Source organism: Neoarius graeffei, chromosome 18, assembly GCF_027579695.1.
Source record: "Neoarius graeffei isolate fNeoGra1 chromosome 18, fNeoGra1.pri, whole genome shotgun sequence".
NCBI classification, from domain to species: Eukaryota; Metazoa; Chordata; class Actinopteri; order Siluriformes; family Ariidae; genus Neoarius; species Neoarius graeffei.
Window position 1 is genome coordinate 32,490,585 of NC_083586.1, and position 22,938 is coordinate 32,513,522.

The window sequence follows — 22,938 nt, forward strand, 5'->3', positions numbered from 1 at the left end:
TGCAACTAAATGTTTCTGGTAACTGTTGATCAGTCCTGCACACAGGCTTGGAGGAATTTAGCCCATTCCTCTGTACAGAACAGCTTCAGCTCTGGGATGTTGGTGGGTTTCCTCACATGAACTGCTCACTTCAGGTTCTTCCACAACATTTCAATTGGATTAAGGTCAGGACTTTGACTTGGCCATTCCAAAACATTAACTTTATTCTTCTTTAACTATTCTTTGGTTGAACGACTTGTGTGCTTAGGGTCGTTGTCTTGCTGCATGACCCACCTTCTCTTGAGATTCAGTTCATGGACAGATGTCCTGACATTTTCCTTTAGAATTCACTGTTATAATTCAGAATTCATTGTTCCATCAATGATGGCAAGCCGTCCTGGCCCAGATGCAGCAAAACAGGCTCAAACCATGATACTACCACCACCATGTTTCACAGTTGGGATAAGGTTCTTATGCTGGAATGCAGTGTTTTCCTTTCTCCAAACATAACACTTCTCATTTAAACCAAAAAGTTCTATTTTGGTCTCATCCGTCCACAAAACATTTTTTCCAATAGCCTTCTGGCTTGTCCATGTGATCTTTAGCAAACTGCAGATGAGCATAAATGCTGTTTTTGGAGAGCAGTGACTTTCTCCTTGCAACCCTGCCATGCACACCATTGTTGTTTGGTGTTCTCCTGATGGTGGACTCATGAACATTAACATTAGCCAATGTAAGAGAGGTCTTCAGTTGTTTAGAAGTTACCCTGGGGTCCTTTGTGATCTCACCGACTATTACACGTCTTGCTCTTGGAGTGATCTTTGTTGGTCAACCACTCCTGGGGAGGGTAACAATGGTCTTGAATTTCCTCCATTTGGACACAATCTGTCTGACTGTGGACTGGTGGAGTCCAAACTCTTTAGAGATGGTTTTGTAACCTTTTCCAGCCTGATGAGCATCAACAACGCTTTTTCTGAGGTCCTCAGAAATCTCCTTTGTTCATGCTATGATACACTTCCACAAACATGTGTTGTGAAGATCAGACTTTGACAGATCACTGTTCTTTAAATAAAACAGGGTGCCTACTCACACCTGATTGTCATCCCATTGATTTAAAACACCTGACTCTAATTTCACCTTCAAATTAACATCTAATCCGAGAGGTTCATATACTTTTGCCACTTACAGATATGTAATATTGGATAATTTTCCTCAATAAATAAATGATCAAGTATAATATTTTTGTCTCATTTGTTTAACTGAGTTCTCTTTGTCTACTTTTAGGACTTGTGTGAAAATCTGATGATGTTTTAGGTCATATTTATGCAGAAATATAGAAAATTCTAAAGGGTTCACAAACTTTCAAGCACCACTGTACGTGCTAACATCAAAATTGGCTTAGCATGGCAAAGGAGTAATTATATATATATATATCTATATATATATCCCTGTGATGACCTGGCGACTTGTCCAGGGTGTACCCCGCCTTTCGCCCGTAGTCAGCTAGGCTCCAGCTTGCCTGCGACCCTGTAGAAGGATAAAGCGGCTAGAGATAATGAGATGAGATATATATATATATATATATATATATATATATATATATATATTTTTTTTTTTTTTTTTCTTCCCCAGACTAAGGTAATTAGCTGATAGGTTAAATCAGGTGCTAACTAAAAAGTAAAACCCTGCTATGCGGTGATCCCCTGGCTTCAAATAATGCTGCTGAGTTTCTCTTGAGCAAGTGTAAGACGCTTCATGCGGTTCTGCATGTCAATGCGACATCTACTGATATCTGACTCTTCACGCAAGGCATCGGTGATGTTGGCACCATCCATTAAACCCAGCATCTCACTGCACAGCAGCTGAGCGGATTCCTTAAGCATGAAGTATCTGATCAGCATGGGCACTTGATCAGCCAAGCGCTGCACCACGATCTGTCAAGAGAGAGAAAAATATCTAACCCAAGCAATTTTTAGGTTTTAAGGTACATGTCTCTTAGATATGTATTTTTTTTATCTCTTGTACTTGCAAAACATTAAATATTTAGTAGATCAATTTTGCCCACAATGATGTACTACTAGCATAGTGCCAAATTCAGGGGCAAAAGCCAACATTTGAAAATAGAAAGCAAGGTAGTACAAAAGCATATTAACACAATAAGTCTTTGTGTGAACTTATTTTAACTACAAACCCCATTTCCAGAAAAGTTGGGCTATTTTCCAAAATGCAATAAAAATAAAAATCTGTGGTTTGTTAATTCACGTGAACTTTTATTTAATTGAAAAAAGCGTAAAAAAATCAACAGTTTTACAGACCAACATCATTGTATTTTGCAAATATAAACGAAGTTAGAATTTGATGTCTGCAATACACTCAAAAAAGGTTGGGACAGAGGCATTCTTCCAATTGTGTTACATCACCTTTCCTTTTAACAACACTTTTTAATTGTATGGGAACTGAGGATGCCGACTGTTGCAGTTTTGCAATTAGAATTTTTGTCCATTCTTGCTTGATACAAGACTTCAGCTGCTCAACAGTCCATGGTCACCGTTGTCTGATTCTTCTCTTCTTGATGTGCCATACATCCTCAATAGGTCACAGATCTGGACTGGTAGCAGATCAGTCAAGCACATGCACTCTGTATCTACGAAACCATGCTGTTGTGGCCTGTGCAGAATGAGACCTGGCCTTCTCATTCTCATCTCATTATCTCTAGCCGCTTTATCCTTCTACAGAGTCGCAGGCAAGCTGGAGCCTATCCCAGCTGACTATGGGCAAAAGGTGGGGTACACCCTGGACAAGTCGCCAGGTCATCACAGGGCTGACACATAGACACAGACAACCATTCACACTCACATTCACACCTACGGTCAATTTAGAGTCACCAGTTAACCTAACCTGCATGTCTTTGGACTGTGGGGGAAACCAGAGCACCCGGAGGAAACCCATGCGGACACGGGGAGAACATGCAAACTCCACACAGAAAGGCCCTCGCCGGCCCCAGGGCTCGAACCCAGGACCTTCTTGCTGTGAGGCGACAGCGCTAACCACTACACCACCGTGCTGCCCAGACCTGGCCTTGTCCTGCTAAAATAAGTATGGCTTCCCTGGGAAGAGACGTCGCCTTGATGGCAAATGTCTCTCTAAAATCCCAATATATGCCTCTGCATCAGTGGTACCTGCACACACATACAATTCACCCATGCCATGGGCACTGATGCACCCCCATACTATCACAGATGCCAGCTTTTGCACCTTTCTCTGATAACAATCTGGATGGTTGTGTTCACCTTTGGCATTGAGAACTTGACATCCAGTTTTCCTGAAAACAAGCTGAAATCCAGACTCATCTAACCATAGCACACGTTTCTACTGTCTTTCAGTCCATCTGAGATGAGTTCAGACCCAGAGGAATCAGCAGTATTTCTGCATAGAATTGATGAATAGCTTCCTCCTTGCATAATACAGTTTCAGGTTGCATTTCTGGATACAGCAATGGACTGTGTTAAGTGACAACAGTTTTCTGAAGTACTCCCGAGCCCATGAGGTTATATTTGTCACATTAGCATGACAATTTCTCAGGCAGTGCCAGCTCAGGGCTCGAAGGTCATGCACATTCAACAGTGGTTTCCAACCTTGCCCTTTGCGCACTGAAATGTCTCAGAATTCCTTAAATCTTTTCACAATATTATGTATTGTAGATTTTCAAAGACCTAAATTCTCTGCAATACTGCACTGAGAAATGTTCATTATGAATTGACTAACAATCCTTTCACAAATTTTGGCACAATCTATCTTTACTTGCAAAGACTGAGCCTTTGGTGTATGCTCCTTTTATACCCAATCATGCTACCAGCAGCTGTTACCAATTAACCTGCTTATTGTGGAATCTTTCAGAATAGTGTTACTTAAAGGTCCCATGGCATGAAATTTTCACTTTCTGAGGTTTTTAACGTTAAAATGAGTTCCTCTGACCTTCTTAAGTCACCCCAGTGGCTAGAAATTTCATAATGTGTAAACCAAACTATGCCCAACATTTGAGAATGGCGCATCAAAACGGCGAGTTGATAAGCTCTTCCCTTTACTACGTCAGCAAGGGAGATGATCCCCACACCCCCCCTCTGGATTCCCACCCACCGTATGGATTGCCCCACCCAGTTGTAGTGAGGAGACCATAGAGGACACAACAACATGGCATCACCTAAGTGAGCGAAACATGGAAATTGCGCTGTACATGGATGTGACAACACAGAAAAGAGTCTGTTTTTACTGCCGACGGGAGAGCCCCTGAAGACACAGTGGCTTAATTTTATTTACCTCAATAATACGCCGTCGAGTCTACCTAAGACGGTGTATGTTTGTCGGAAGCATTTTCCTGAGGAATGTTTCCACAACTTGGGACAGTATAGGGCAGGTTTTGCACATCAACTGTCACTGAAGCCTGGGTCCGTACCAAGCATCCCTGCCGCATCAGCCACAAACACCGAACAAGTAAGTGTATAACTGTTAAGTCGTTTTGCCGTGTTTTAAAATCGGTGCATTTGCAATAGCTACATTAGCTGTGCAGCTAACCGCTTCCTGCAGTTAGCCAGGTACTCTGCACTACCTCTGTTATAATAGCCAATCAAAACAGTTTTTACAAAGACACCCACATTCTTTTTTTAAGTCACTCGTTCATTTTATTTGTTTGTTTGTTCAGTAAAAACCCAAACATTTGTTGAATTTATTTTATTTCTTCGCGTCGCACCTTAATGACGTCAGCGTGCGGTATTTTTCCCTGATTCTGGGCCGGGGTGTCGTGAGTGGCAGAGCAGCTCCATCGCTGCGATCCATTGAAAGTTAGCCCTAGAGCCAATCTTTTGTCGGGAGCTGAGGTCGCGCGGGCGGCCCTCCAGCGGCACCGGCCGCCCGTGGAGGCAGCGGTTCTCCCAGGGGCGAGTTGGGGGGAGGAAACAGCAAAGTCCCCACTCCTCCATGGTAAAACTGCTCAGTTTTACCATGGGCGTCAGGCTGAAAAAACCCCGACAAAGTCTCAGTTTTACCATGGGCTCGAGTTGTACCATTTTTTTAGACAGGGCGGACGGACCAGGGCATTCACCCGTCTGGCCGTGCCCAACGAGGAGCGCTCTCGGCCGGCTTGGGAAGCAGACAGCAGCCCCTCCTGGAAGTGCAGTTTTACCATGGGCCTTAGGCGGAAAAAAATGACAAAGTCCCACTGCTCAGTTTTACCATGGGCCTCAGGCGGGAAAAAATGACAAAGTCCCAGTTTTACCATGGGCTCGAGTTGTACCATTTTTTTAGACAGGGCAGACGGACCAGGGCATTCGCCTGCCTGGCCGTGCCCGACGAGAAGTGCTCTCGGCCGGCTTGGGAGGCAGACGGCAGCCCCTCCCCCCATGACACACCCCCACCCTCTACCCTTCCCCACCTCCATGCTTCTCATTAGCAAAACGACGCACTGGGAAAAGCGCTGAAACGGGGCTTTCTTCCAGGAGGCTATATCTACGTTCCGAGGGTTCATTTCGAGAAAGGCTGCGGATATAACATCCGGAAGCCTCCACGATCCCGTTTAAAGCATCAACAAACCACCATGCCATGGGTCCTTTAAAACATCACATCCTTAGCTCACTTGGCAAGAGATGCCGAGTTGATGCTGAGCACCTGTGGTGGTACATGGTGTGTCTCCTCTCCGTGGTTATTTTTGTCTTTTTCATAAGGAAGGTAGGCTCCATTTCAGTTCTATGGTTTTATTTCGACTGTTACCTTTTGTTAGCTACTGATGCTACCTAAACTTGTCATCGTATCCCTGATTAGCTGGTGGTGTGAGCCTAGCTGGCTGTGTGTGTGTAGTGGCTTCGGTGCCTGGACAAGCAAACGGAAGGTAAAGTTGCGTCTGTTTGCATTCGGTCCATGCATTTGTTTCATGTAAATATTTGTAAGTTTACTGACTTCGCTTAATTTAATCACAGTATTGCCAGTGGCTTACAGTTGGAAGCTTGTGTGGGGGTAACAGCTCATGCAATTTGATGAGCAAATGGAAGGTAACGTCATGTCTGACTTTAGTCAAATTTAAACAATGTTTTCTTGTTGATTTTAATTTATTATTGAATGTATCACAGATTACTGATGGGGTGGACCCAGCTGGAATCTGACCTTCTATGAGTAAAATTTGTTTCTGTGTAGCTGTCCAGGTGGGAGGAATACATTGTCATCACCATTGGTGCTACAGCAACGGTAGATGGGGCACCACTGTTTTTTTTCCCTATTGAGTTTTAGTTAATTTTCTTTTTCTTTTATTTGTGTGTGTGTTTAATACTCTGGGCAATTAGGAAACTGAGCTTCGGTGATTTTGTGTGTCGTGACTAGGTATTAGGTTTGTGCATTTAAAGTGTGCAGCCTATGGGCTGGAGTCTCATCTTTTTAGTAGTATTTAGGTTACCGTTGGGGGAAACCAAATTAAGTATTTTCAGAGTAGTACGTGTGTGCAGGTGAGTGTGTTGTTACCATCTAACAAACTAGACTGTGCCCATGTGGCAGTAACCTTTTTTTTGGGGGGGTTGTGGGGTTTTTTTTGTGCCTTGTTGATTAATACGTTTGCTGTGTATTGTCTTTTGGTTTTCCTCTCATGAGTATTTATATTATTTGTACCATACATTATATTTTTGCTATTTGCACATTCCTGTTGCCAATAGGCACATTGTTACCTTACCATCTGCCTATGTGGCTGAGAGCCTAGTGCCCATGAGTAGTCCTGTTTTAAATTAAAAGAGAGAAATTAAAAGAAAATAACAGCTTTTTATATGACAGTTGTATTTCAGTTATTTATGTTGAACTGTTGTGGGGAAGTAAATCTAGGTGTCTTATTGCAGGGTTCTCTCACCCTTGAAACTGAGAGTAGCGTAGTTACTTTTGTAAATTTCATAGCTGTGGCCACATTTACTTTTTATGTTTGTCAGTTAAATAAAGGTTCATGTGTGTCAGTAAAGGTAGTGGAAGATGAAATCGCTGGAAGAGTTTATTTACAGCAGGCAAAAGTAGAGTAGTAAAACAGGCAAGGGTTATACAAGACACAAAGTGAGTATCGGAGGCAAAAGCAAAAGGCAGAATCCAAATATAGAAGCAGAGTCAAGAACCAGAGTAACTTAGACAGTACAAGGCTAGGTAATGTGAGACACTTGGTACAGCGCATATATTTCACAAAGTCTGTGTTTTTTCATTGTCCTTATATGCGTGGGCCATGATTGTCCTCTCATCCGGAACAGGTGCATAGTGATTAGTCCTTGCAGTGTGCACCACTTACTCAGAGCACAAATGCACGTGAATGTGAGTGACAGTTCAAGGTGCACCAAGTGTGAACATGTGCGGACATGACAGGACCCCCCCCCAAAAAAGAGGGAGCTCCAGGAGCTCAAACCCTCTTTGGTTGGCCCTGGGGATGGATGAAGTCCCCTTGGAGCTCTGGTCTGGCTTGGGAAGGATGTGGCACCAGAACCTAGGCTTAGGAAGAGGCTTGGGTCCTGGTTGGGCCTTGAATGGGAGCGTGGATGCAGTTGGAGGCTTTGGTTCTGGCTTGGACTTGGAAATGGACATGAAGATGGTCAGGGGCTCAGGCATAGACATGGGCTTGAGCATGGGCATAGACATAGGCTCAGTCATAGACATGGAATTGTGTGTGGGCATAGACATTGGTTCAAGCCTAGATATGGGCTTGAGCATGGCCATGGACCCTGGCGTCAGCATGGTCATGGACTCAAACATGGGCATGGACTTAGGAGTGGGCCTGGGCTTGAGCATTGGCATGGACCCTGGCATCAGCATGGGCATGGACTTGAACATGGGCATAGACTCAGGTATTGGCATGGGTATAGACTCATGTGTGGACCTGGGCTTGAGCATGGGCCTGGAACCTAGTGTCAACATAGGTGTGGACCTGGGATTAAGCATGGGCATGGACCCTGGTGTCAGCATGGGCATGGACTTGAACATGGGCATGGGCTCAGGTGTGGACCTGGGCTTGAGCATGGGCATGGACTTGGGCATCATCACAGGCAATGAGTTGAGCATGGGCATGGACTCAGGCATGGATGTGGGTTTGTTCTCTTGCTTAGACTCTGACTTTGGCATGGACTCATGCATGGACATGGGCTTGGACTCAGGTATGGACATAGCTTTGTCCTCAGACATGGGCTCAGAGACAGGCACAGGCTTTGGCATTGGCATTTCTGCTATATCTATTATATCAGCAAAATATTCTGTCAGTATTGGAGGTGGTTGGATGGATGTAATTGCTGGAAGAGTTTATTTCCGGCAGGCATGCAGACAATACAAAAACATGAGGCAAAAGCAGAGTAGCAAAACAGGCAAGGGTTGTACGAGACACAGAGAGTATCGCAGGCAAAAGCAAAAGGCAGAATCCAAATACAGAAGCAGAGTCAAGAACCAGAGTAGCTTAGAAAGTACAAGACTAGGTAACAAGAAATGCTTGGTACAATGCATATACTTTGCAAAGTCTGTGTGTTTTTGGAGTCCTTATATGCATGTGCTGTGATTGCCCTCTAATTCAGAACAAGTGCATAGTGATTAGTCCTTGCGGCGCATGCTGCTCACTCAGACCGCAAATGCACATGGATGTAAGTGACAGTTCAAGGTGCACTGTGCGCAGATGTGACAATGCCCATCCATTATCTGTAGCTGCTTATCCTGTTCTACAGGGTCGCAGGCAAGCTGGAGCTGATCAGATGTGACAATGTGAATTACCAAATCACAGATTTTTGTTTTTATTGCATTTTGGAATAAATCCAAACTTTTCTGGAAATGAGATTTGTAATTAAAAATGTCTTAATGGTAGAATTTTTAGATAACACATTTGATTAATGTATTATACATTTCCTAATGCTCAAGTATATCTACAATGCCTTGCAAAAGTATTCATCCCCCTTGGTGTTTGTCCTGTTTTGTCGCATTACAAGCTGGAATTGAAATGGATTTTTGGAGGGTTAGCACCATTTGATTTACACAACATGCCTACCACTTTAAAGGTTCACATTGTTTTTTATTGTGACACAAACAACAATTAAGATGAAAAAACAGAAATCTGGAGTGTGCATAAGTATTCACCCCTCAGTCAATACTTTGTAGCGCCACCTTTTGCTGCAATTACAGCTGCAAGTCTCTTGAGGTATGTCTTTAGCTTAGTACATCTAGCCACTGGGATTTTTGCCTACTCCTCAAGGTAAAACTGCTCCAACTCCAAGTTAGATGGGTTGCGTTGGTGTACAGCAATCTTTAAGTTATGCCACAGATTCTCAATTGGATTGAGGTCTGGGCTTTGATTAGGTCATTCCAAGACATTTAAATGTTTCCCGTTAAACCACTCTAGTGTAGCTTTAGCAGTCTGTTTAGGGTCATTGTCCTGTTGGACTGTGAACCTTCATCCCAGTCTGAAACCTCTGGCTGACTCAAACAGGTTTTCCTCCAGAATTGCCCTGTATTTAATGCCATCCATCTTTCCTTCAGTTCTGACCATCTTTCCTGTCCCTACATATGAAAAACATCCCCACAGCATGATGCTGCCACCACCATGCTTCATTGTAGGGATGGTGTTCTCAGGGTGTTGGGTTTGCACCACACATGGCATTTCCCATGATGGACAAAAAGTTCAATTTGTCTCATTTGACCAGAGAATGCTTTTCTATGTGTTTGGGGAGTCTGCCACATGCTGTTGGGTGAACTCCAAATGTGTTTTCTTCAGCAATGGCTTTTTTCTGGCCACTCTTCCATCAAGCCCCACTCTGTGGGGTGTACAGCTTAAAGTGGTCCTATGGACAGATACTCCCATATCCGCTGTGGATCTTTGCAGCTCCTTCAGTGTTATCTTTGGTGTCTTTGTTGCATCTCTGATTAATGCCCTCCTTGCCCCGTCTGTGAGTTTTGGTGGGCAGCCTTCTTGTCAGGTTTGTAGTGGTGCCATGTTCTTTCCATTTTGCTATAATGAATTTACTGGCACTCCCTGGGATATTCAAAGTTTGGGATATTTTTTAGAACTCAACCCTGATCTATACTTCTCCACAACTTTGTCTCTGGCCTGTTTGGAGTGCTCCTTGGCGCTCATGTTGCTTGCTTAGTACTGTTGCAGAGTCAGGGTCCTTCCAGAACAGGTTGATTTATACAGACATCATGTGACAGATCATGTGACACTTTGATTGCATGCAGGTGGATCTTAATCAACTAATTATGTGAGTTATGAAGTGAATTGGTTGGACCAGCTTTTATTTAGGGGTTTCATACGAAAGGGGGTGAATACTTATGCACATTCCAGATTTCTGTTTTTTCATCTTAATTATTGTTTGTGTCACAGTAAAAAACAATGTGCACCTTTAAAGTGGTAGGCATGTTGTGTAAATCAAATGGTGCTAAACCTCCAGAAATCTATTTTAATTCCAGCTTGTAATGTGACAAAACAGGACAAACACCAAGGGGGATGAATACTTTTGCAAGGCACTGTATAATAAAAAAATTATGAATGAATTCAGAATCAAATGTACTTTTGCATAGGTGTATATAGTTCATTAAACACTTATCTACTAAAATATACCTCGTAGTAAGCCCCCAGCATTTCAGGATATTTGTTTCTGCTGTCAAACCCAGCAAAGTTGTCTTTTGAAGCCTTTTGTTCCTTAGCAGAGCGAGTCTCATTCAAGGTCTTGAAGTAAATGCCATCTTGAGTGTAAACGAGTTGCTCCATCTCGAACTGCTCCAAGATCCTCTTCTCCACCTTTTCTTCCTGTTTTGACTGAATGTTGTCTATCTTGTTCTGGGATGTTGATTATAATTATGTGATTACAGGGCTTCACAGTGATTAGATTGAACTGTTTCAGAAATATTTCACACTTTCAGCATACAAATACTTTAAAAATATATAAAAATAATATTTACTGTTGCAACACACTGGAGGAAAGGGTAGTTGAGGAAGCAGGTTTTGGACACATCTGAAAACTGTTTCTGAATGGTTTCTGTAACATATAATAGAGTATGCAATCAAAGAAGTACTACATTCACCAATCCCTTGTTTTCTTGTGTCCCTTAAAATGTATGATACAACATACTGCATTTTTTCTTATTCACTTCAAGAGAGAAAAAAAAGAACTGTTGAGGCAACTTGCCATGGTATAAGAGTAATAAAACACTATGGTTTGTACTCTTATTGAAGACTTTTCACTAGCAGTGATAACAGTAGTTCTGCTTTGTGCCAGGCCACATCTCACCATCCCAATGTTGATTATTTCCCAGTGTTTTATTCCTTATGTAACATACAACATTGTGGTGAATTTCTGTAAACAGAACTATCTGATTTGATGTCATCTTCCCAGACAGAGACATTCAAAACTACATTGCATATCCAGTATAATTAATGAATCTTTGTGTACATGCCAAAAATGTTCACATATGTCCTATGAGCAATAGTACAGATACTATTCTAAATGTTATTTGATGTAAATCAGATATTCCTATCCCCAAATTTGTCCTTGAAAGCTTTTGTTGTAGTATTCTGTATATTAGTTATCTAAGCCACTGTATGATAAAACCATAATTTGGAAAAAGGATTTCTGGTTAACGAATTATCAGTTCATTTGTTATAGGTGATACCCTGTATCCATGTATCTTTCAGATAGATGCTGATAAATAAATACATTTAGAGTTGTTTATGCTATTGGTCTACTACACTTTTTGAAAGTTGAGGAATGAAAGTTGTAAAGATTAAGTGGTTAAACCCTACCTCTGATGACTCTGAGTGTGTCAATGGCTGGTCCTATTAGTTGGACCACAAGTTCCTGCACCTCCTTTTCAAACACTTTGTAGTCACTGAATCCAGGTAGCTCTCGTCCTCTGTGCTTCAGGTCATATTCATTTGCTACATCCTGGACCTTTTTGTGGACTGTATTGAATTTATAATTTGAACAAAAATCAACTTCTCTGTCAGTTCCAATAAATAGGCCTCCTTTACTTGGAGTTTCCACAAGGCTTATTTTAGCTGCTCTCAACCAATACTAGCCAATGTTAATATTTGTTCTGCATATAAACTGTGTACTCACATGATTCTTTTGTGTTGTCAAGATGGTCTTTCCATTTTTTGAATTCAGACCGAAGCAGTACAAACAAGTTGTCATTGTTGACCACTTCTCCAGATGCCAAGCGGTTGATCTTATCATTAAATTTTGCCAAAGTCTGAAATAACAAGCAACCATGAAAAGATTTAGGCAGACTGGCATAGTGCTCTGGATTAAAAAAAATAATAATAATTACACACATCAATAAAAAAGGTCTTCCTTTTCTGTGGGTCCAATGGTGGGCCAGCTTCATACTGACTCAGCTCTTTTCTCAAGCTCCACAGCTGCTTCTTTATCTCCTCTGAGATCAGAGGTAATGATTTCTAAAAAAAACCACAAAAATGAAAATGAATAAATAAATAAAATTAGATCAGAAAAACCACAATTAATGAGGTAATATTTTGTCACACAACCTTTAACAAATATACCCTTTGCATTTGCCATGGAGCTTTAGTGATTCCAGGTCTACATTTTTCCACAAAAAAACTGATTTTTATTATAGCTCTGACTGTAGAATCATGCAGTATCACATGTTCATGTATGGACTCCCCCTCCCCCCATATTTGAACTCCATTTGGGCTGATAATTTTATGTCCATAACACATCAGCAGTGATTTAGATGGTACATGTGAACAGTCATGGATGTAATGAACATGAATGAGGTAAATTAGTCACTCTATAATCCTCGCTATAGATATTAGATTTTAGCCCTACCATCTAATATAATGACCAGCTGTCACAGGGATTGCTTTTGTGTCATATAGCATCCCTCTGGAGTACTCAACCTTTCTGTGGCAATTTCACTGACTGCCTTTTCTGATTTTCTGAATATAATGCCAAACTGTTCTTATTTACACTGAAACATAATAAATACTAGTATAAAATGTGTCAAAGAATAGAAACATACTTTGATGTGCTCAACCAGGTCTTGAGTCAGTTTGGTGGCAAGACACTGAATAGTTGCTTTCTCCTCATACAACAGGCAACTGGCAATAAAAAATTACAGTAAATTCCCAGTTATCACAAGTTGGTCAAATGTCATAAATAACAAAGTATTCCTTTATACCTGAAGAATTCATGACGTCTGAAGAATTCCCTCTCTTCTCGAGTGGCTTCCAACAGAGAGATCTTATCATCAATTTGCTTTTGTCCACGGCATTTAACAACGACATATCCTTTGCTTAAAGGAATGACTTGATTTTGGACTATATCCAATACATTCTTCTCTGTTCCCTTGTCTATAAGGTCTGGCTTTGTAAGAATAGCTGTTAGTAAATAAAGAAGCAAGTAAGTAAATAAATAAATAAATAAAAATTTTAGTCTTAGTCATTTCATGAAAATTGTAATTATTACAGAGCTCCCCAAGTAGAGTAAAGCTCCATATTTAAGAGAATATGGTAATGCATCAACCTGATTTTTGATGGCTTTCGCGACCGTACAATGTCCAGTATATACAAACAACATACGTGTACTACCACAGGGTACCTTATCGTAAGTGCAAGGCAATGTATCTCAAACACTTGACCACTAGACAGTTAAATGTGTGCATTTATTTACATCAGATAGATGGATTTTTATCCAGCGCTTATTTTTAATTTGTTTTTAAAAAATTATGTTGGACTCTTTACTAACACATTTTATGGAAAATATGCATGAGTGATAGTTTCAGTTTTTCTTCACAAATTTGAGACCTTGTGGCTTTGGCAGGATTCCCCAACATGCGTGTGCATCCAGGTCACTAACAATATTAGTTTTGAGGGGGTTTTTGCTACTTGTTGTTTTTGTACTTATATGCTTGGTACGAAAATACTTCTAGTGTCTTGCTTTCTTACAATCACAAAGGTACACCAGAATAAAAGTCCATAATCATTGCAGAATTTCTTGAGGAAAAGTCACAATGAAATGGTGAGTTATCACATCTTATCCTTTCAAACTGCAATGCGAGAATTCTCAATACCTGTGAATGAATTAAGCTTGATGAAGCTTAACTTTCACGTCTTGTGGAGAAACTGGATTATTAATCTTATTTGTTGATATTTTTTAAATTATTTTACTCAGGTTGATTTTGTGCCCTTGCAAATATTTTGCTCATACACTTAGAGAGCTCCACTTTTAGGCAGTGCATATATATATATATATATATATATATATATATATATATATATATATATATATATATATATATATATATATATATATATATATATATGCATTGCCTAAAAGTGGAGCTCTCTATATATAATATATATATATTAGTCTATTTGTTTTGTTTTAGTCAATATTTAGTCAGTAGGACTCAAATGCATTCTTATGCATTTCCTGGCACTTACGGTACAGGCCTCCCTGAAAGTTACTCTTTTTTTGGTAATATTAATGATTTTTTTTTTTTTGCCAAAAGTTGCTGTGATGGTTTTTGATTGAAGACTTATTATAATTAATATTCAACTATCTGGGTGACATATTTATGGAATAAGGATAAAACAACCAGTTGATATTCACCAAGTGTCGGCTTTATTTTCAGCTTCAGCCATTCAATTATGCCTATCCAGATCTAACTTGGGGATCGGTACATATTACGTGCACGACATGTAAGTGCCTCATAATACGGATGGCACTTTACAATGAACACAGCATAAGGAAAGAGGTAAACCAGAATAGTATGATCAGTGATAATCTCCACATGGAACTTCTCGGGCAGCTATGCACTGGGCGCTTAGGTGGACAGGGAGTGGAGTATGTCTGAATGTAGAACGTTCACATGGTGGCGCACTGTCACCCTCACATGGGGATAACAAGAAAAATTAAACAAAAGCCCACATTTTCAAGATTGACATTTTTTTTTATTAGTGTAGCGGCAACTTTTATAGGTGTGCCGGCAATATTGTGGGCGTAGTGGTAAGGAAACATTGCATATCAGCCCGATACACCGAAAAGGCCTCGTTAGAACCCTGTATAAACAACTCAATGTGTTCATACTGCCACACACACTGCCACTTTATTATACATATAAACATCTATACATATGGCTTAACTACAGCTAACTGTGCATACATATTCTATAATCCTGTCCACTTCCCCTCTGTAAATATGCATTTAAATATTTGCAAATACATCTGTATATTGTCACTGTCCATCACTGTATATAACTACTGTAACATAGCATCACTATGCTGCAATACTTACTTTTGGCACTTATCTGTAAATAATACTGTATTTTGCACTTCTGGTTAGATGCTAACTGCATTTCATCAGCTTTGTAGGCTACCTGTACTCTGTACAATGACAATAAAGTTGAATCTTATCTAATCTAATCTAATGGTGAACAGAGATTTCACTGTAAATTTTTTGTCAAATATTTTTTTCATTTAGGCGGCACGGTGGTGTAGTGGTTAGCGCTGGCGCCTCACAGCAAGAAGGTCCTGGGTTCTAGCTCCGTGGCTGGCGAGGGCCTTTCTGTGCGGAGTTTGCATGTTCTCCCCATGTCCGCGTGGGTTTCCTCCGGGTGCTCCGGTTTCCCCCACAGTCCAAAGACATGCAGGTTAGGTTAACTGGTGACTCTAAATTGACCGTAGGTGTGAGTGTGAATGGTTGTCTGTGTCTATGTGTCAGCCCTGTGATGACCTGGCGACTTGTCCAGGGTGTACCCCGCCTTTCGCCCATAGTCAGCTGGGATAGGCTCCAGCTTGCCTGCGACCCTGTAGAAGGATAAAGCGGCTAGAGATGATGAGATGAGATTTTTTTCATTTACAGTGTCATTACACTGTAAATGAAAATAAAAGGTTGTCAATGAGTACTTATTGTCAAAATTTTCATTGACAAAATTAATACTGAGATCATGTAGAAGTATAATAATAATGTTTATTAGCTTGGTTGACACTTTACCTAATGTCCTTTTTCCTTCAGGATCCACTTCCTGTGCCATTTTCAGAGCTTCTGTTGTTGCTATATCAACATTACATGGGACCACGACCAAGTTTATAGTTTGAGCCTTCTCTATATATTTCCGTATGAGATTTTTGATCTAGACAACAATAAGACAAGTGATGTTACAATTAAATAAAAAGGCCTTAATATGGTGAGCAAAATTCTCTACTTTCACATACCCATAATGCCTTATGCCTTGGGGGTAATCAGGTGCTATATTTGTTTACTAAGTCAAATAACCTTTGGTGGTGGAGTAATGTCTGATGATCCAAGTCACGAAGCCCACAACCCCTCTGTCTTTGTGTTTAGTAATAAAAAGTGCGAAAACCAAAAAACAAGGGCAAGTCAAAGAACTGAAAAGGACAACTTTATTGAAGGATCAACTCCCAAAACAAAGCACAAACGATGCAGTTTAAGTAAACTTACATGTACTTCCCCTTTCAGTGTTTATGTAGGGAGATTGAATGTACTATTTGACTCTGTATTCCTAACAGGTTCCTCCAACAGCCCAAAGATTGTCATAATCCAGTAGCATATGAGCTCCAGGAAAATCAGAGTGAAGGAAATCATCTCCTCTCATTATCTCTAGCTGCTTTATCCTGTTCTACAGGGTCGCAGGCAAGCTGGAGCCTATCCCAGCTGACTACGGGCGTTTTGTACTTTCTTACAGCTTTTTCGTTGTAACCAGCACCCAGCAAAAACAATTTCACTGTGGATTCTTCTATGATAAGTATCGATCTTTCAAAGCTCTTCTGCCAATCTTTTAACTTTTGCAGGTAATTGTTGGAACACCTGTGTTGACAGATGAAGGCTGCTGACTGTCACCCAAAGTTGAGATGTTCAAAGCATCTGATACGATATTTACAAGAGCTTTTTTACCGATTGATTTCTTGAAGTCCACAGAAAAGGCTTTGCAGATTTCTTTAAGCTTTGGTTTAGTTAGTTGTGACACTTCTTTGAAGGTTTTAGGGAGATTTAAATTCAAAAGATTACTGTCAGTGTTTGACGCCATGTTGTTTTAGTTTGTTTGTATTTTGATTACCCCCCAAGGCACAAAGCATTATGGGTAATGTGAAAGTAGTCAATAAGTCAAGTCACAGTTTATAGACCCCTTCGCAGTAAACGTCATTCATACGTAAGAGGAAATTGCGCACGCAGCCTGGACTCAAAAAAGACTCAGCGACGGTAGAGACGAGAAGAAATATTTGGAAGAAATGCCTAGTTGTTGCGTTGTCAGGTGTCAGAATCGTAGCAGTGATGGGGTTAAAATGTACAGAATTCCAGCAGGATCTCACCCATTCCAAAAAAATCGCCAACGTCTATGGCTACAAGCCATCAAACGTGTAGACTGGGATGAAAGCACTATCAAAAATGCGCGGGTTTGCAGCACCCACTTCATCACAGGTAAGATCAGGCTATTTATTAAATCTTTCTTTTTTATTCTTTCTAGTCTTCGTTTATTGATGTAGCAAAATACTTTGGTAACGTTTGTCTGATTAGCTGGGTCATAGTTACACAATGTAATGAATATTGTTAGCATCATCAATTTCAGTGTAAAGCACGTTCTGTACATGCCCGCACATAACATAATCATATGCGTCTAAAGACTTGTAGGCACGAAGTTTTTCGTGGGTGTACACTGAAGTCTTGTCAATAAGGTACGAGTATATATCTGGCCATTGTATACCAAGGAACTCTTTAATTAAATACGGATCCGGTAGGCAATGTCCACTTGTTAGAGTTAACTTATTTATGTAGCATTCTCGATCTTGTAACGACAATTGTTTTGCATAATCTGACAGCTCATAATGCCGGTCTATGGGCAGCGCCATTGTTTCTGAGTCCAGGCTGCGCACGCATCCTAGCAATGGTCGGTTTGTTTACAAACATGTGAAGGGGTCTATACTAACCTGATGTCCAATGTCTTCAGGTTGTCCTTTTACAGGAACTCGGGCAATCCCAGGGAGATCAATCAGTGTGAGGTCACACACATCAGGAGCCATGATCTCCAGAGTGATGAGTTCATCACAAATTCCAACACCTTCTCCAGCCAGCTCATTCTGGGCTGTTACAAATATGTAATAAGTGTTATAAAAAAATTAAACATATCTTATTGAAGCTTTACAAGGCATTATTAAGGCTGTTAAATGTCTTGTTACACAGTTATAAAGAATTATATACATAGTTCTTATGATTCATGATTATAATGACTTCATAGTAGTGTTAAGGTAAAAATTGTTGGTTGTTGGATTTTTTTTTTCTAATTTAATGGGCAAGCTTTTGTTGAAACACATTACCACTGGATAGAAATTCTAAAGCAGAATGTGACAGCCCAGTTCTTCTTTCAGAACTATAAGAAAGGAATTTTATCTGCTTGTCTTTATCTGTTTATTTTATTATTTTCACTAATTTTACCAACCTGCCTCAACGTAACCCTCAACCAGTGATGGGTCATCAAACTCAATGAACTGCTCTTTGTATGATATTACAGCTTGCCACTGAACACCACATTTAATCTTCCTCAGCTTTAGCTCCAATGGACATCTTGTCACAATACCTAAAGTTGACAAAGCACATTATATATCAGCTTTTCTTCACCTACTTCTCCTAATGTCAGACAAATTTCATCAACAGTTGAAAAAAAAAAGTACGAATATTGTGGCTTGAATTTTTACCTCAAATCTTTAAAGCTAGATGACCTTTCGATTTCATAAAATGGGTAAAATTTTGTTCCCTCTGAAATTTGGTCATTATGATATATGTTTATTTCTGTAATAGCTCAAACAAACAAAACAACAGGCCATTCTGTGGCTGGGGATTCCTTAGCAAATAATGTGCATGAAATCACTTGCTTTGCGCAGTCAAGCAGACAGAGGAAGTCTAGTCTGCACATGCACAGGTTTGCCTTCTTTTTCTTCTTCTTTTGGGTTTTATGGCAGCTGGCATCCAGTGTTGCATGACTGCCATCTACAGGGTCACCTGGACTGTGCACTGACAGTTTACATCATTCTGTTGCTAAACGAACAGCTGATCACACTGAGATGCTCTCTGACCGATGATATTTATTAGTTTGGTCCTGTGTTTCCTTTGCAACATAATGTATTTTCTTCTCGTTTTCCCTTACTGTAGTCGATCTTTCAAGTTTCATTTGCACACTCACATCCTCCATTTTTCTCTCCTATTTCAAATTTGTATCCCACAATGCCTTGCGTGGAAAGCCCACCACGTGATGCATGATGTAGCATCTTGAATTGGGTCATAGTGAAGCAGGAAAAAATAGCAGAGAATGTAGGGCCATGTGGCCCTAAACTCATTAATTGTTTTATTTAAAAAATACCTAATAAAATTGGAAGTACAGTATGTGATTCAAATTCAGTAGTTTTCGGTCCACTAAACAAAAATAATTCCTCAGTTTTAGCTCCAGTGGACATCTTTCCACAATACCTGAAGTTGAAAAAAGCACATTATACATCAGGTTTTGTTTTCCTACTTCCCTTAATGTCAAACAGACAAATTTCATCTACAGTACCTCTGTGTAAAAAAAGAAAGAAGTGAGAATTTTGTCGCTTGAATTTTTAACTCAAATGTTTAACTCAGAACAACTGAAACATAACAATTGGTAATATATGTAATATACTTATTATTCTGTAAGAGAAATGGAAAAAAACAACCCACCACTCCCTCTGGGTAATGCCACTCCAGATAGTGCTTCCAACACAGAGCTTTTCCCAGAACTCTGATCTCCAATTACAGCTATCGTTGGCAAAGCCAAATCTTCTTCAATACCAATTAGTCTCAAGGAGTCAATCAGATCAATTAAAGGACGAACCCTCTCCTCTAAATGGCTATGAAAGATCCCTTCCATTGGCTTACTGTGAATCAGTAAAAGACATTCAGAATATTAGACTGTGAACATGTAAAAGGCAAGTTTATATATGACAATCACACAAGCTGACGACTGCTTGATAACCTTAAGTTTATATTAACATGTTTTCCCCAGCATAAGCAATGTTTTCGTGACTAATTTGTTCACTCTCCATCATCTAAGAAACAAATTCCATATGTGTATCTATTGTTGTTTTCCTCTGATGTTTTTTTTTTCCCCAAGTAGAAATATGAATTCTCAGTCCTTTAAAAATCATAGAAGTTAAGGTATTTTTCTTACCTGGCTGTGTACAGCAACTTGCTATGACAAAGTTTGTGAATAAACTGAAAGTGATACATGTGACTCTATATATGCACACGCACACACACACACACACACACACACACACACACACACACACACACACACACACAAAGAGAGAGATAGAGAGAATATTCATATGTCACACAGTTGAAGAACTATAATAAATGGAGGAATAATGAATAAAAATGCTCATATTTGTGCAATAAATTAACAAACCAAAAGTGAAACATCTGAATGTCTGTTTTTTCATGTGTCCTTTTTGGACTTTCCAAGTTTTAAATAAACCTTTCTAAGTACAGTAAGACTTTAATCTCAGCCCACATCTCAGGGTGTGATACATTCCAATCATTCAAACTGTAAAACATGCAGTAGAGCCCTGCACTCCCGCGGGAGTCCTACGGGACCCGCAGGACCTGACGCAAAGCAGTGCGGCGCGGGACAAATTTTGAAAGCTCATTGCGGGCGCGGGCGGGAGGGGGAGTGCACAATGCGGGCGCGGGCGGGAGAGGTGATAAGCTGCAGTCCCGCTAACTAAAAACGTGTTTAAAATAAAATGTATAAATTATTAATTTATGTCTATCATATATAATTTGTGCTGGATATTTTATTTGGCATTAATAAAAACATTTTAAGATGCCTAAATTTGCGGATGTGGTCTAATCTTGCGTACGTTTCCGATTTCTTTCCGCTCTTCCGTGTTTGAGATCTCCGATCATGGCAGAAGAGCAGAGCTCCTCTAGTGAAGCTCACAGTGCTTCAGAAGTAAGTGCTGCTTTAAAAAGAGGTACATTTACCGTTAAAAAGTCAAGAGTACTGAAATCAGACTGTAGCGCGAACAATGTGTGGGTGGAGCACAGAGGACGGCAGGACAACGTTTTGGAGGTAGAGAAGGCTTATTTATTTTCCCCAACTTTTCAGTCTAGGCAACGTAAGCACACGCACTCTCAGACACACACACACACACACACACACACACACACTCTTCCTCCAAGCCCGGGTCGCGCCCCTCTGCTCTCTCTCAGCCTCCTTAAATAGGGAGCGGTTTACTGGGGAAAACACACACAAAACACAGGTTAATTACCATCAGGTGTAGTGATTCTGCCACTCACCTTCCCTGGCTCCACCCTCCTGTCACAGACCGGCGCTTGACCATGCCCCCGCTGCCACATACCCCCACCGCCCGACTCAGGCCGGGCGCCCATCCGGCCGGCAGCCGACTCCCCCCCTCTTGACGGGAGAGGAAGTCCGCCACGACCATCTGCGCCCCCGGCCTGTGGACCACCTTGAAGTTGAAGGGTTGGAGTGCCAGATACCAACGGGTGATCCGCGTGTTGGCATCCTTCATGCGGTGGAGCCACTGGAGGGGCGCGTGGTCCGAACAGAGGGTGAAAGAGTGCCCCAGCAGGTAGGAACGGAGGGTGAGGACCGCCCACTTGATCGCCAGGCACTCCTTCTCAATTGTGCTGTAGCGCCCCTCACGCACTGACAGCTTCCGGCTGATGTATAGGACTGGGCGATCCTCCCCCTCCACCTGCTGGGACAAAACGGCCCCCAGCCCTCTGTCTGACGCATCCGTCTGCAACAAAAAAGGGAGAGAGAAGTCAGGGGAGTGTAAAAGTGGCCCCCCACACAGTGCAGCCTTTACTTCAGAGAAAGCCCACTGGCACTGCTCCGTCCACTGGACAGAATCTGGCGCCCCCTTTTTAGTGAGGTCAGTCAGCAGGCTGGTGATGTCTGAATAATTAGGTATAAACCTACGATAGTAGCCAGCCAGCCCCAGGAACTGTCTCACCCCCTTTTTGGTCTTGGGCCTCGGGCAGGCCGCAATCGCTGCTGTCTTATTAATTTGGGGACGCACCTGCCCGTTACCCAAGTGGAAGCCCAGATACCGTACTTCCACCCGCCCAATTGCACACTTCTTCGGGTTGGCAGTGAGCCCCGCCCGCCTCAGCGACCTAAGGACGGCCCTCAGGTGTTGCAGGTGCCGCTGCCAGTCATTACTATAAATGATGATGTCGTCTAGGTAAGCGGCCGCATAGGTGGCATGGGGCCGGAGGACCCGGTCCATCAGCCGCTGAAACGTAGCGGGCGCCCCAAACAGCCCAAACAGAAGTGTGACGAACTGGTGTAAGTCGAACGGTGTGGAAAAGGCCGTTTTTTCCCGGGATAATGAAGTCAAAGGGATCTGCCAATATCCCTTCGTCAAATCCAGTGTCGAGTAAAAGCGAGCCGTGCCTAGTCGATCGAGCAGCTCATCAATACGAGGCATTGGGTACGCGTCGAATTTAGACACCGCATTGACTTTTCTATAGTCCACACAGAACCGGACCGAGCCGTCAGCCTTGGGAACCAAGACCACTGGGCTGCTCCAGTCACTGTGGGACTCCTCGACAATGCCCATTTCGAGCATGGCCTGAAGTTCTTCCCGAACCACCTTTTTTTTGTGTTCGGGTAATCTATAAGGACGGCTACGCACTACCACCCCCGGGGGCGTCTCTATGTGGTGTTCTAAGAGGTTAGTGCGACCGGGCAGGGGCGAGAACACATCCGAAAACTCGGCCTGCAACTGGGCGACCTCCGTGAGTTGGGTCAGGGAGAGGTGGTCTCCACAGGGGACCGGAGAGGTATGTGATGCCAATGTCCCTTTTTGGACCTCCGGCCCCAGCTCCGCCTTCTCCGGAACTACCGACACCAACGCCACGGGGACCTCCTCGTTCCAGAGTTTCAGCAGATTGAGGT

General features: G+C 41.6%; 1 protein-coding gene across 1 annotated transcript; it reads right to left on the reverse strand.

The window, feature by feature from the left end:
* Window positions 1-1,679: 1,679 nt before the first annotated feature.
* On the reverse strand, window positions 1,680-20,224 carry LOC132866123 (interferon-induced GTP-binding protein Mx3-like). Its single transcript, XM_060898709.1, has 13 exons — window positions 20,176-20,224; window positions 19,686-19,882; window positions 18,430-18,567; window positions 17,921-18,075; window positions 15,969-16,107; window positions 13,153-13,351; window positions 12,994-13,072; window positions 12,287-12,409; window positions 12,072-12,204; window positions 11,756-11,914; window positions 10,915-10,991; window positions 10,574-10,792; window positions 1,680-1,913 (listed from the first exon to the last, which is right to left on the reverse strand). The coding sequence occupies exons 2-13, from the start codon at window positions 19,873-19,875 to the stop codon at window positions 1,689-1,691; spliced, it is 1,836 nt and encodes a 611-aa protein (XP_060754692.1). The 5' UTR covers window positions 19,876-19,882; window positions 20,176-20,224; the 3' UTR covers window positions 1,680-1,688.
* Window positions 20,225-22,938: the final 2,714 nt, after the last annotated feature.

Coding starts and splice junctions, on each gene's coding strand:
- LOC132866123 (XM_060898709.1), bottom strand. CDS start 19,875: ATGGAAGGGATCTTTCATAGCCATTTAGAGGAGAGGGTTCGTCCTTTA. Junction 18,568..19,685: donor GGCATTACCCAGAGGGAGTG/GTGGGTTGTTTT, acceptor TGTCAACTTTAG/GTATTGTGACAAGATGTCCA. Junction 12,410..12,993: donor ACCTGGTTGAGCACATCAAA/GTATGTTTCTAT, acceptor GGTTTTTTTTAG/AAATCATTACCTCTGATCTC.